The following is a 14916-nucleotide window of genomic DNA, read 5'->3' as shown; positions in this document are numbered from 1 at the left end:
TTTTCTCTCTGTGAGCGTAGGCTTTGGGACATGGTTGTTGGGATCCCTCCTACATATACCTATCCTACCTGATGTATATCAAAATTATACTTTTAGAAACATACCTTGTCTAATTATAGTTTTGATTGTTCTATAAATGAACTTTTGTCTCACATACTTTCTCATTTTCATATGTTGGGTTTTCTATAATCTTATTAACTTGAGAAAATATTCATTCCAGCAATAACAACAGAAGCAGAAATCAGTCTTATTGTTGTGTTCGGTATTTCATTTGGATTTATTTATTTAAGCGAATGGTTATTCACTTGAAATAAAAAGTGTTCATCAATTATATTCTTAGAAACATTAATTTGGAATTATAGTAACTTCAAACAAAGGATATTATTGTATTATATTATTGTGATTCATCAAAACTCTGCTGGCACATCATCATATTTCAGCCTATTAATACCTCAGTACAACTGAGAATAAAGGCACATCAACGCTTTTTGCGTTTGATCTTCTTAGGAATGCCACTGTGATTTAATTAGATCTTTATTGATTAGAACAGGAGATAAATTATTTTAGCTTATTTTGGACTTAAGTAACATTACTGTAAGATCTTTTTTAATTCTCTATTTGTATTCCTTAGAATTACATTAGTTGTTGAATATTACAACAATTGTTGGTTTTCTGTTACGTAATTTCAGACCATAGGGTCCAAATAATGCCACATTGTATGTTATCATATGTGTAATGCAGTCGTTATTGTTTGCTCTCTTCCTTTATTGCAAATTCATGTCTGAAAATGATACGATCAGCTTGCCAGGAAACTTCACAACCCATTGAATTTCCATATGGTATTATATTCTACCAATCATTCAAAAATTGGTCTTGCTCATTACCAGATCATAAGAGATAAGGACGATTGTTACAAAATATTTCAAGTTTGTTTGAAATTAGATCAAAAAGATGGACCACTGAGAAAAAGATTAAATTGTTGATGAGTGGACGCGCAATGCATTACGGATGCAAGGCTACATGATAATCCCCTTTTGCCTTCTGGTCAGGAGACTCAAAGAATTAAACGTTTCATACTGACAATGTGTAATTTACGTCACTCTAGATCGTGCACAGCTTGGTATTCATGATGCTTTTTTTCCGAACTTAGCACAATATCTGCAGAATGCAGCAAACCACAAGGTGGTCAAACGAACGAACACATGCATAAATGTATATAAGAAATGATCAAGCAAAAAAAGTGAACGACTTAAAGTATTTACGTATTTCGCCATTTTTTCCTAAACATAATTTTCTTAAACAGTCACAAATGTTTTTAAGTGGTACATTTTCATAAAACTTCTTAACTGACTTCATATAAAGATAATTCGATCTCACATAGTGGAATGTGCAAGAAGTTAAGTATCCCTTAAGTCATGATAGCTTGTCACAACACGACCAAGCGATTATGCAAGTTTGAATCGAAGGGCTGCAGTTTAGAGCTTGCATTATCTCAGGTATAACAATTTTCATCATCGTCAAGAAAGGCATCAACCTAGTTTAAGTTTTGGATTGATACTTGCATAAAATGTTCATTTACCTTAATTCAAAATATTTAATATTAAACAAAGTAATTAGATTATCTCACATGAATGTTCATTTTAAAGGAAATTTTTCAAGTGAGTCACATACATTATTCCTTTGTAAGCCTTAGAAAGGGTCATAGCAGTCAGAGTGGCGGCCATATTTGATTGACAATCAGTACCATTTTCATTTGAAACAAACTTAAAACTTATTGCATTATTTCGTGAAAGTCCGATTTCTACACGGCCGCCCATCTAGGAGAATCAATGGCAATGCAAGTTCATATTTGTTGCATGTGGCAATAATATATGGTTCCTGTGAGATATTAATCTTGATTTCGGATTAATTAGATATAATAAGACTTGTCTAGCTTAAAACATTACATCAATATGAGAATTAACTCTGGAGGGATAACAACATTTATATAGGTGATGAACTATCCATCATGCTAAATCTGTGTCAACCCCATGTCGATTCTAGTGTATTATTGACGGGAGATTGTCTTAATTTGTTCAAAAAAAGTGCAATATATAGCTGGTACCTGAATCAAATATTTTCAGTTTGGACACGTATAATTTTAAAAAATCGCTGAGAATGAAAAGTGTTGATTGACAGAATAACACACGCGACATACAGTCATTAGGCATCATGAATTCTCTTCAGCGAATGTACCATAAACGTTGACAAGTAAAAATTATGATTATTAATGGAGTATTGTTTGCATGACAAGTGCGGAGAAGAATCGACTGAAGCAACAATATTTGGAATACGTTACATCAGTATGTGTTTCAGATGAAAATCTAAAACACATTACTTCTTTTAAGTTATTAGCGTAGGCAATTAGTAATTTATTTAAATGAGATACATATGTATTTGTCTGCTGATGCGCAATATGAACTGTGTTACTGGACAAGGATTCTCGGACTATTAAGAGATTGGATGTCTGTTGTTTATCACAAAGATTAAAACAGAAGCAGAAATGTGAGGCATAATTAAATCGAATAGGAACGAAACGTCATTCGGGTAATGTCACTATAAATCAATGTAGACGTTTACCAGATCAGGCGTACCACGAAGAACAAGATAACCTATGTGTATCAGGAATTCAAATGTAGTATCATGTATTGTGTACACAACATCTGTCATATCACTGTCTCTGTATACGTGTATGTTTATACCGTCATCTCTGTCTGTCCATATATATATATATATATATATATATATATATATATATATATATATATATATATATATATATATATATATATATATATATATATATATATATGAGACCCAACTCAATTTCAGTTATGAATTTAATTGTGTTTTATTTAGAGACATACCTTGTCAGGAAGCACAAGAGTTTTACATTGATGTTCTAAAGGCTTAATTCCACCCGATTATGGGAACCACTTAATTGATAACGCAGTGTCTTGGGACTTTTTGAGTAATTATAAACGTGGAGAAAGATGTTTAAAAAAATTAACATTTCACAAGACACATTAAAAGAACCATACCACAGTTAAGTAATCACATTGCTGCACATATTCATCATATCTTGTTATTCGAACTTAAGTAAATTTAGAAAATCTGCCTCTAACGAAAAAACAATGCAAAATGTATTCTTTGTCCTGGATTTATCTCCTTGAGACAAACAATGTGCGAGGTTAACATTGACACATTATAATAGAGCAAGTATATTCAATGATATCAGATTTCGATTTTTCTCCAATTCAATAGACAGGTCGGAAAGACATGTGCTAACGCGAAACTGACAGAATCTGCAGGATATTAAACAATGAAGGATGACGGAAATAACATTTTTTGTTTGATACTGGCAAATACGCATCTGAAGAGACAAAGCAAACATAAAAAGGTTAATATATAAGACGATTGTAAGACGTCCAGTTCATGAACCATTTATATTGTCAAAATTAACATCTTCAAATACATGTATGCATATATACATACATCTTAATTATGCGTATAATATTTATAAACGCTAAAAGCCAATCTACTAAATTGGCCCCAACGTATTTTTAGATAAAAAAATAAACTGACTGAATTACAGGACACATCAATAATTATTAATATGTTAATAAGTCTGTAAATTGCATAGGCATGCAATACAATCAATGTAAATCTATAAAATGGCACTTGTTTCGCAAATACACGTTTAAAAGAAACATGGATACATCATAACCATAAAAATAAACATTTAGACAGGCGTCATACTAGTTTGCTTGCAACAATCTACAATTCCCCCCAAAAACATTGAATAGAACAGTTAAAAAAAATGAAAATAATTTTAAACTTGATTTGGGAGCAGATGGAATTATCTTTTGCATAATAGTTCCCGTTTAGAGAAAAATGAGTTGTATGCGGGGTTGTACGCATTTGTGACATCGACGGAATCTCTTTGGGGTCAGACATGTCCGCAAAAATATGTAGGTGTAAGGAGGTTAGGTTTACATCATGAAAATCAGTATTTGGTTATTTTCTGTTTTCATTGACTTTATTGTTGCCGCTGCTTTGTTGCTTGTTTTGCTCTCTTCAGGGATGTGTGGATTGAATCAGTAAAGGTAACAGTTCTCATGTATCCTCAATAGTTGTTTCTCATGCAAAGGTTGTATATTTCTGACATTTCAAAATTAAATTTACTCTTTCCATTAGTAATTAGTTTTCATTTCCTGACAATATGCATTTGTTTACCTATCAACATTTAATTAACAAGTTTGACGGAACCTTTATTAGCTAAGCCCGTTTCATGTCGCAGTAACAATTCGCACAAAGCATTTGATTAAACCACACACGTGTCACGTTTTTCTCAAGTTTAAAACCAAACGCTTTGCGTTTCTGTTGCCACCTTTGTTTAAAATAGTATATAGGTTTTGTAGTATTAGGTTTATGTCATTATCAGCTTCTTCTTGTTTTGGTTTGTACATAATTCATACATACATTTATAATTTCAACTGATTCATAGTTCGTTATTGTGTTTTTATCGCAATGGTCATTACTCTCATGACATAAACAATGTAATGTCCGTACATTATGCAGTTACTCCAAATGTCTCAACTACATAACCAGTTCGATATTTTAAAGTAGAAAAATAGCAGTCTACATACAGACTATAAGTACTGTTATATTCTAGACACAAATATTCCTTAAATTTGTTCTTGTGTGTTTGTATATATCATGTTGGCACAGTGATCGTTGGCAGTGTCAGTATAGGGCTGACTTGACTTTATTCCAGCGACATCCTTACTTATACGCTGCCTCATCCCAATTAAATGTTTGGTAGAAATTATAATAGTTGTTAAAAGGAGTCATTATATTATATCATGTGAGCTGAAATGGTTATCATTGAGGTCGATGTCCATCTGATTTTCTTTCGTAGTGTGAAACTCTACCAATTTATACTAATAAGGACTGTCTCTGAATGAGTGTCACAACTGTCATTAAAGGAACATAAATCGTAAATCGTCTTTCAATTCCCGGTTGAATTGAAGAATTGAACAATTTTGACCTTAAGTTTGTTGAAAAATCTAAGATGAAGCCATTTCGGTTTATCAAGATGCTAAGTCTATTACTTGTGTTAATAATATGAACTGCTTTACACATGATGACAAATGTTGATCCATATTTGTTCTGATATCATTTTGCTCAAAAAGTAGTTCTTGAAACGTTTCTAACCGATATTTTAAATTTATCTTAACATAATTCAGACAGCAATGTGGTTATTTGAAGTCTGCAACAATTATACCAGTCTGCATTCGGATATAATGTTTATGGGAAGCTAAAAAGAAACTATCATATATCCAGGATATTTTGGTCAAACATGTAGTACATTTATCGAAATGTAGAATTAATATAGGAGTGTTTATTTTTTCACTCGCGATGTACTAATGCGATATTTACATATTTATAAAGTAAAATTTTCACATACATTCACATATTCTAGACCATAACTATTTATCTCAATGCGTGTTTTTTTGTGTTGGGATTCATTGGTACTGAAAATGTTTTCTAAATTCGCAAGACAAATTATATCTATATAATCATTAGTATCAAGTGTGCTAATTGATCTCGTTGATGAACAACACTTAATGATTGTTTTTGATCGGATGAATATCAAATCAGCGTGACGTCTTTGAGAGAAAACGAACGGAATATATTATTTTGTTTACTAAACTCACAATCACAACACAATTCATGTAATGACGATATCCTGCCAGCCAACATACAATGTAGTTATCAAGATCTCTTGAAACATGGTTTCGTGTTCTAAAACCTAAATGTCCACGTGACCTGAGTGAACTGGATGAATATAATCACCGTGTTCAACAATATCTGAGTGGAATGGCTCCAAGTACTCTTCAAGTTCAATGTCAACGTTGGCACCTATTGAATGTTCTAAGTTCTTCTCAATAAGCACTTCCTTTATTCCAGGTGCTGTTTGAATAATGCAGTGTGCATTATCTACGTCAATGGCAGTAGTCAAGTCTCCACTTGCATTACTTACAATTGTCCAGTAATTTCCAGCCTGGTGTTCCGACGGTGCGGTTTCATTTTCACGATATACTTTAGAGTTCTCCAATGATCTATTGCTGGATGATCTCCTCACACGTGAGCTGTATAAGCGAAAAAACAAAAGGAAGAAAAAGGTTGCATTAAAAAATACAACATAACATATATCTTCACACTCTCGTCCCAAGATCCATCAATTACATTTCCATCAAATGTTTGTAGAATAATTAATGACCTGATATTTTGCAATTATTTATAGGAGATAAATCATAGTAACAATAATAAATATGCCTCAGAAAGGTATGATACTAAATACCACAAAATCTTTCATAGAATACAAAACGAAATTAATCTTCTAAGAAAGATATATATGTATCTAAGTGTCTGCATACGACCTCATTTCCAGTAAAAAGAACATTAATATATTCAGATTTAACAGCTGTTGAAACAGTAATTACCTAGCCATACATTTGTGGAGAAGACAGGCCAGTAAACCGATTGCTAGCAAAACGACCAGTCCAATAACAAAATACAGTAAATGCTGTACGGAAGGGAAATCTGAAATAAAGTTTGTTGTTGTCAAAGAAAGATAGGTGCAGTTAAATACAAATCATAATTGCATACGCTTAAGTGAGGTTATATATAAAAGATACATATACCAATGTAAGTCCAAACGCATCACCCATTTGCTCAAAATGTCGTTCTTGAAACGTTGCTAACCGATATTTTAAATTTGCGTTTCGGTTGCTCAAAGAAGAACATATTTGTTTGTATAGGACAGTCAAGTAGCTTTATTGCTATTATACTGACCTAATAATGTCAGTAACACATTCTCACCTATTCAACACATCCACTGCTGTTACTGATCATCTGATTTGCTATATTAATGTTTGTCGTTTCTGCTATCTTCATAATACCACCATTCGTTTATTTATGTAAGAAGTATTGCAGTGCTTACGTTAAAGGGCGAAACGTAATTGAGACATATTATAGCGAACATCTGTTTGGTCCTATCTGGTAAATAGATATTTTTTAAAAATTGACAGTATCTGTAACCTCACCTCTGGTGACACTCAAATATTTTCCCTACCCACCTCATCTGCAAGTGATACAGTTAAAAGGAAGAGTTATGACGCACAAAAACGAAGCCATATAAGTTATATCCAATGCTTCTCCTCACAAATGCGACAAATATATCTTGCAGTTTTTCTATCATTGCATTCATTATCTCCGACATTATGATTCGGTGGTGATATATGTTAACTGAGCACGTGACATGACGGTTTCATGAATCTGTAATATAACAGGTCACAGTTTAATGATGTAATAATGCTGAAAATGACTTGCGTGTTTAGCCTTACATTTTCTTTGAAAACCTACTGGCGAGATAAATATAGTTTATGTAGATGTCGGAATCAAGGTAAGGTAATAAATTTGGGAGTTTTGTTACTTGCTTTCTTCCATAGGGAGACCGAAACTAAATCTCGGCTAATACATCATTATCTCTTTGTCAAACCTGCCAAAGAGTATATTATTCCAGAGTGGTAGGTATAAGAAAACATAAAAGATCAATATTTTTCTGATAAACCTTGTATCTAAAAGCACGTGCAAAATGAAAATAAAATTATCCTTTAATTAATAGTATCTCAACCTTTTCCTATAGTAAGTCTTAATTATTCATGGCTGTAAGAGCATTTAAAGAATCAAATATGTTTTATGCACATATCTAATTGTTCTTTATAAGGAATGTCATCTATTATTGTGTTCCTATTTGTCAGATAATAAATAAAATGAAGATATTAATGAAAATTCCGTACAATAACCAATACAAAGATAATTGAAAATACATTTTGAAAACACGTGAGAAAAATAAGGTAGTACGAACCAGTGTTGTTTCCTGCAGTTAATCTCGTTGTCGTAAAAACACTTATTCCTGTAAAGCGAAAGAAGAATCATGTAATGAAATAACGCATAATAAAACTAGGTACATTATATACTTTGCGCTTCAATTATTAAAACGATTTTAGGAAATAGGCTTGGCGATGACCAAATAATATTTTACATACATAAGTTCCCAAGACAGTCGAGTTTGATAATCAAAGTACAGACAGTGGAGAAAAGTGTATGATTCAACGGGCCATCGACGTCGGTTGTGACGAAAAATGTGAATCTAATAAAAGCAACTTTCATTTTTGGGAAAGAAAAGCTATGTAAACTTATGTTTGGGATAGGTATTACATTTGTTTTGTTTTTAAAAGTGAAAATCACTCAATTGGACTAAAGATGACGAAGCTCAAGACATATCCTAAGTTCTGCATGTTTCTTTAGAATCAAATGCATATTTCCTATGATGAATATATCCATATTACACGATAACATATGCATAACTTTCTATCTACTATGATCTGAATGGCTCTGATCCCAGGTCATAACTTGAACATGTTAAGACACCCACCATATTGCCACATGTATACACGTTTAAAATACTAAGACTCAGGTGCTATACACTTCAACACTAGACCATGCTTGTCCCTTTAACCATGACGCTGGTTAATGGTTCATAACTTATAAACTGTTTTCATCCCTCCATTAAGATATGTGTACAGTATCGTATGCATTCATCATAGGCTAAAACAAAGCAGTCAGATGCTACATCAGGACACTAAGAGGACAAGCATTTTACTTCCCTTCAGTCATCGATGTACCAAATGACCACTCCCCCTTTTAGTGAGGCAGGCAATTACTGATTACTTGCTCGGAAAACCACAAAAAGACTTGCACAGGTTGACTTTGCAGACGATATTGAAATATTCGTGACAGAAGAAGATAATCTACTGAGGCCACGATCACCACTTCAAGCTCAAGTTTCAGCTAAACTGAGAATAAACATAAGCAGCGAGTCAAACGAATATTTACATTGGCAAAACGCACATATTGAACATAATTTGCAATGATAATGAAATATAACGTATAAATATATTACCTATTTAGACAGCTGTTTTGACAATTAAAGAATTGAGAAAGGCATCCGGACGACCCAAATACTCAGGAGTGCAACAAAACGTCGACTATTCAACTGTATCTAACTGGACATCCTCAGCAACAGGAAAACACGAACTGAATACCTTCGAAATTGATGCTTACGGTACATTTAAGAAGTCACATCCAAACTAAATTGTGACCAAAATATAATTAAAAAATATCTGCATTTACAAACACCTATTTGACATATTCAATGAAAACTGAATAAACTGGACATAACACATCATGTCATCCAATTGCGAGTGGGACCTGATATTGTTTGGATTTTTTTCCAACCAAATGCAATTCTGAAAGAACGTTCGCAGTATTGTAGACCCCCGATTTAAAATGTGTATATCCATTAGTCAGACTTAAACGTCCGGTTATTCTAATCTGAGTGAAAGCAACGCTTGTTCACGGATTAGATATCGCTTACATCGTTTACTGTACTACGTTGTTATTTGTATCTCATTCTGTGTGAATATAATTGATGTGAGAAATCGTTTACGTCGTTTTATATTTCTTAGCGATCATCTGCCTCCTTTAAGTTTTGTTTAACGTACAGTGGTGACCTTTCCAACTCTGTTGTTCCTTGTAGTTGATCCACTTTTGTCTTGTAGATGACACCATAGCAGTAGTTTTCAATGTATTTAATTTCACTGATAGTCTTCACTATAGTATTAAGATTATAAAGGGTATAGTAAATAGTATACCTAAGTAGACATGTTTTTATGTGAAATTTATCGTGATGTATCAATAACATTAATAGGCAATTAATTTATGAAAAATAAGTAGGAAACAATCAACTTGTGACGTGGGCATATAACAGTAGCGTATATATGTTTCACTGGTATCACAAGTCATACAATGTCGTTGTATAGTTGGTCCTGAAAGATGGCTGTAGTGTGCATATAACAGTAGCGTATATATGTTTCACTGGTATCACAAGTCATACAATGTCGTTGTATAGTTGATCCTGAAAGATGGCTGTAGTGTGCATAATGAAAAATGAATCCCTGCTACTACAGCAAGAAATGGAAACAATAAAAAATGACTCTTTGTTCATTTGCCAAATTTGTAAGCATATTTACGAATAATTTAACCTCGGTGGTCTTAAGGAACATACATCAAAGGCACACGTGCCACTCATGTTTAAAAATATCCTAAGTGTTTCTGTATGACAGTATCTTAGAATATTTGCAGCAGTATAAAGCAGAAATGCGTGATGGTGAAGGTATTTTATTCTGTCTTTTCTCTTGCATAACGAAAGATATATAAAGAAAGACATGAATTGGTAAACATGGTTAAATTTATTAAAACAAAACTAAAGCATGCAAATTAAAGATCTAATTAGAATTGCTATAGTCGTATTTTTGAATGGCACATTGCATACCTGATCTCACTTTGATATATATCGTACTTGAATTAGCCGCTTTTGCATTCATGGGATTTGTCGCATAGCAAGTGTAGTTGACATCAACAGCCATATTCTCAAGCTTTAATTCTGCCCCGCGAATCGGAGTGTTTGTATTCGTCTCAGTCCAACCAAACAGGCATGGCGGAAAACAGTCAGCGTAACAAACTATAAATATGGTCTCAGATTCATTCACCTGAATTATATTGTCAGAGATATTGGTGTATATTTTATCTGGACCATCTAAAACGAAAACGAAAAGAACGTTAATATTTTGTCTTCCGTAATGCATGATGCCAGAGTCAAAATATTTCATTTTGTTGTTGGGATAAATTTTACGATATACTGTCATGGCAAACACAATAACCTGAGACGGACGTGTTCAGTACATGCCATGATAAGAATGTTCATTTAAATATGCAAATATTTATGCCATGTAAGCGTTGAATGTTTATTGTTTACTTTAAATTATACGATGAATACGGTATCGGAATTATTTTACACGATTATGCGCTGAAATATTTTCCTGAAAATATTATAGGGATCATTAAGGACACAATAATTTGTTTTGTAAGATTTCAGCCAAACTCACCATAGCAGATGGTGTTCCTTATTATTATTATTATTATTATTATTATCATTATTATTATTATTATTATTATTATTATTATTATTATTATTATTATTATTATTATTATTATTATTATTCGTAGTAGTAGTAGTAGTAGTAGTAGTACTAGCAGAGTTATCGTTATTACACTTACACACAACTTCCAAATATGTAAAACCTTCAAGTGATGCACCGGTGATAATGTTATAAACTTTGCACGAATACTTCCCAGCATCCTCTCTTGTTACATTATTTATTTGTAATGTATTATCTGCTGAGATAACCTTCTTCGCAGTTGATAAAAGGTCCAGCTGTGTCCAATTCCATGTACAGATCGGATAACAGTCTGCATCACAGAGTAAATTTAACCCTTCGTGTTCTTTTGCAACAGTAACGGTTGACATAAACTTGACAGCGGTTGGTCCAGCTAAAACGGTATGTAAAATTCGTTCGAATATCTTTATATTAAATGACAAGATAACACATATTTCATTTCAATTTGGATCTTTCATTTCATGACAAATGCCTTATCTTAGAGACGAGCATAGTATATATGTAAGGAAAGGATATATATCCAGATATATTATTACTCAAAGCAGGTATGAACAAGTTCAAAGAACAGCATGCTTGCTTTCCGGCCTGCTCTGCATCAGATATAACACCTTGATTTTAGGTTTAAGATAAATTATTAAAATCAAAAATGAATCAAGTCATGTCAGAAAGCAGAAACAACAAGAAAACATCACTGTTATACCACCGCTATGGCACCAAGATATTATGTTATAAAATCATTATTGTCCTAAATAGAATATAATTAAAATAATAATACTAATAATATATATATATATATATATATATATATATATATATATATATATATATATATATATATATATATATATATATATATATATATAACATCTAGCCATGAAATATGTTCAAGATTATAAATAGACATAATTATAATCGTAATCCTTGTTTATGTGGCACTTTAAAGAAAATATAATACTTTAATAAGACGAATGTGCTATTGTTTATTGCGGAACATTCTTGCACGAAAAGAAAATTTCAAGGATGCAGTTTAAAATGGGATATTTCACTTAACTGGCACAGCAAAAATGATTTATTTCAAAATATACAGGCAGGCATGTGGATCTAGTATATGAAATTAAAAAAATTTGATTCAATAGCAGAAAAGACCAGTATACTTACAAATGTTTAATCGGTACGGATCACTCTCGAATCCACTTCCTAACTCATTGCATGTGTAAATGTTGTACTTGTCATCTGCTGTTAAATTCTTAATTGAAAGAAGCGCATTGTTTTGAGAATATCTACCATGGCGTTCTATTTGAGACTCGTTAAACTTCCAGGATACCTTTCCTGTGAACATATGTAAGTAATTGCACTGTAAATGTATCGACGAATCCAAGCTGAAACGTCGAACCATAGTGATCCGTGGCAAGGCTGTTTCATCTAAAAACAATGCAAAACATACACATAAAATGGACCCCTTAACCTATGGAAATTCATACACGAAAATGTGTTCCTTTAAATGCTGAAATACTGCCAATGCTACTTGGCTTAACTGCCATAGAAATGTGTTTCAGCTAATTAGCGCTTAATTGGTAATCAAGCCATTCATCTATGCATACTATCATCTGTTATGGCTTTACCATTTACAGTTCAATTTAACCATATGTTTGATTTACAATGGTTTACATATGCGTAAAACAGCAGCTCAGATTTAACCAGATCAAGGTTTGATGGAATACATGGTTGTTCTGAACGTTTAATGTATTTTTTGGCAAATTCTTGTTTGTACAAAGCAAAATGGCATTGGTCTACTCATTTAGAAAATGTCATATAAGAAATAAAAAAGTACACGGAAATTAGATTTTTATATAACTGTCATCTGACATGAATGGTTACCTTCAGTCATCCAGTCCGTGTCTTAAGTTTCAACTCTCAGTATCAATTTATGTATCATATCTATTTTTACAGTTATCATTTTGTTAACGCCTAAAATTGACATACCCATAGAAGGCTAGTGAAAAGAGAGGTTACACTGTTTAAATTAAGGTATATTTCATGAAACATAAGGATTGCACAACATACTAAATATTTGTAGAATAGCACTGTCGTTGAAGTCCTCTGAATCCCATCGTCGTTCAAGTTTGTATATACCAGCATCTTGTTCTCTAAGACGTGAAATGCAAAGAGTAACATTTAAAACGTCATAGGTATAATTTTCCACGTTGACTTGAAATCGATCGCTTTTTTCATGCCAGATAATAAGATTTTTCAGTGGCCACACCATCAGAAGATGTGTCGAGTTACGAATAATGCTGAAAGAATCCCTCTTTGTATTACTGAATGTCCACGACAAAGACACATTTCTACCTAGCATACCATGCACAGTCCTTCCTTCTGATACAAAAGCAAATGGTATGCAGTAAATTAAAGTATATAAGACGAACATATCGCCATTTACAGATGAATGTCCAACTAATGATGAATGATTCTATATCGGAGAACGGATTTTATAATCGTCTATACTTTCCGAAGGTGGTTGCTAAAGTTAAAGTTGGATTAAAAAGTGATATTCTTTATATAACTGAACTTGTTTGATTACTCAGATTAAATACTTCACAAGTTTCTCGATGAATACATATGTGCTAAATCTTAAAATAATGGATTACGAAATTGTTATGCAGGCATAAAATTGTTCCAAGAATCACACGTTCTCAAGCGTCCATCACTTAGAATAATGTCAAGATCTCATGTACACTGTCCACCGTTAAATGAAGATCGGTCCACATTTACTGAACATAACCACATGTATTTCCGTAGTATCAATTCCAATTATGATAGATTATAAAAATGTGCTTTAAATTCTTATATCTGACATGGCCGGAAATGTGTGTAGCATTGTATCTATTCCAATGATGGACACAGTTTGAAACAAACTCAGGAACCTTTGCTCTTTAGGAGAGAATAGATTTCAAAAGATAGTATCAATAAACCGGAAAATAAGATATATATATATATATATATATATATATATATATATATATATATATATATATATATATATATATATATATATATATATATAATGAGAAAAATAAATATCATCCATAACTAGTGCTAATCACTACAACTACTCCTGCTCCTACTATTATCATTGTCATTCTAATGTTATTATTATTCTCATTGCTTGTTGTGTTCGTAGCAGTTGCAGCCCTATTTGCAGAGGTAAACTCGTATTTGTTATATTCTGTCAAGGAGGCTAAATAGGGTTGATCCAAAATTGCAAATTGTGTTTAAGACACATGTAATTCGGGGCAAGCGTATCAATGAGAATTTGTAACATTTCAGTCTAACTAAATGTATATTTTTTGTGCATAAATGTATGCATAATGTTTCCAGAACTACTGTTCTCAGTTACAAAGAATCCATGTGATGTAATGAATATATTTGAGACCTATGTTGATTTATTTGAAGTAATATTTTTTGAACCATTGGCAAATGGATCGAATCTGAATTTAAATGTATAAACAAAATAGGGTTCAAGACCAAATCGAAAACCTTAGTCAATTTGGTAATACGAGTCGTTGAAAGGCATGACTAAGATACGATATTTGAATTAAAATCGCTTGCGTCCTTAAAGCATTTGCGACCTGTTTGATCCCGAATCGACGGATGTATTAAATTACCGCGACGCGTTTATAAACACAAAGTGTGTTTCTTAAGTATATTCGATTCCGGGACAATTAAG

General features: G+C 32.5%; 1 protein-coding gene across 1 annotated transcript; it reads right to left on the bottom strand.

The window, feature by feature from the left end:
- Nucleotides 1-3470: 3470 nt before the first annotated feature.
- Nucleotides 3471-14093, bottom strand: LOC149792947 (pregnancy-specific beta-1-glycoprotein 8-like). Its single transcript, XM_089966793.1, has 7 exons — nucleotides 13254-14093; nucleotides 12348-12611; nucleotides 11290-11562; nucleotides 10505-10768; nucleotides 7976-8023; nucleotides 6549-6648; nucleotides 3471-6194 (listed from the first exon to the last, which is right to left on the bottom strand). Exons 1-7 carry the CDS (start codon nucleotides 13615-13617, stop codon nucleotides 5855-5857), a joined length of 1653 nt encoding a protein of 550 aa, XP_089822919.1. The 5' UTR covers nucleotides 13618-14093; the 3' UTR covers nucleotides 3471-5854.
- Between the last annotated feature and the right edge of the window lie 823 nt (nucleotides 14094-14916).

The sequence above is a fragment of the Sinohyriopsis cumingii genome, chromosome 8 (assembly GCF_028554795.1).
Source record: "Sinohyriopsis cumingii isolate HCF-2022 chromosome 8, ASM2855479v2, whole genome shotgun sequence".
NCBI lineage: Eukaryota > Metazoa > Mollusca > Bivalvia > Unionida > Unionidae > Sinohyriopsis > Sinohyriopsis cumingii.
Note: the sequence above shows the minus strand (reverse complement) of the source record. Positions and strands in the feature narration are given on the sequence as shown.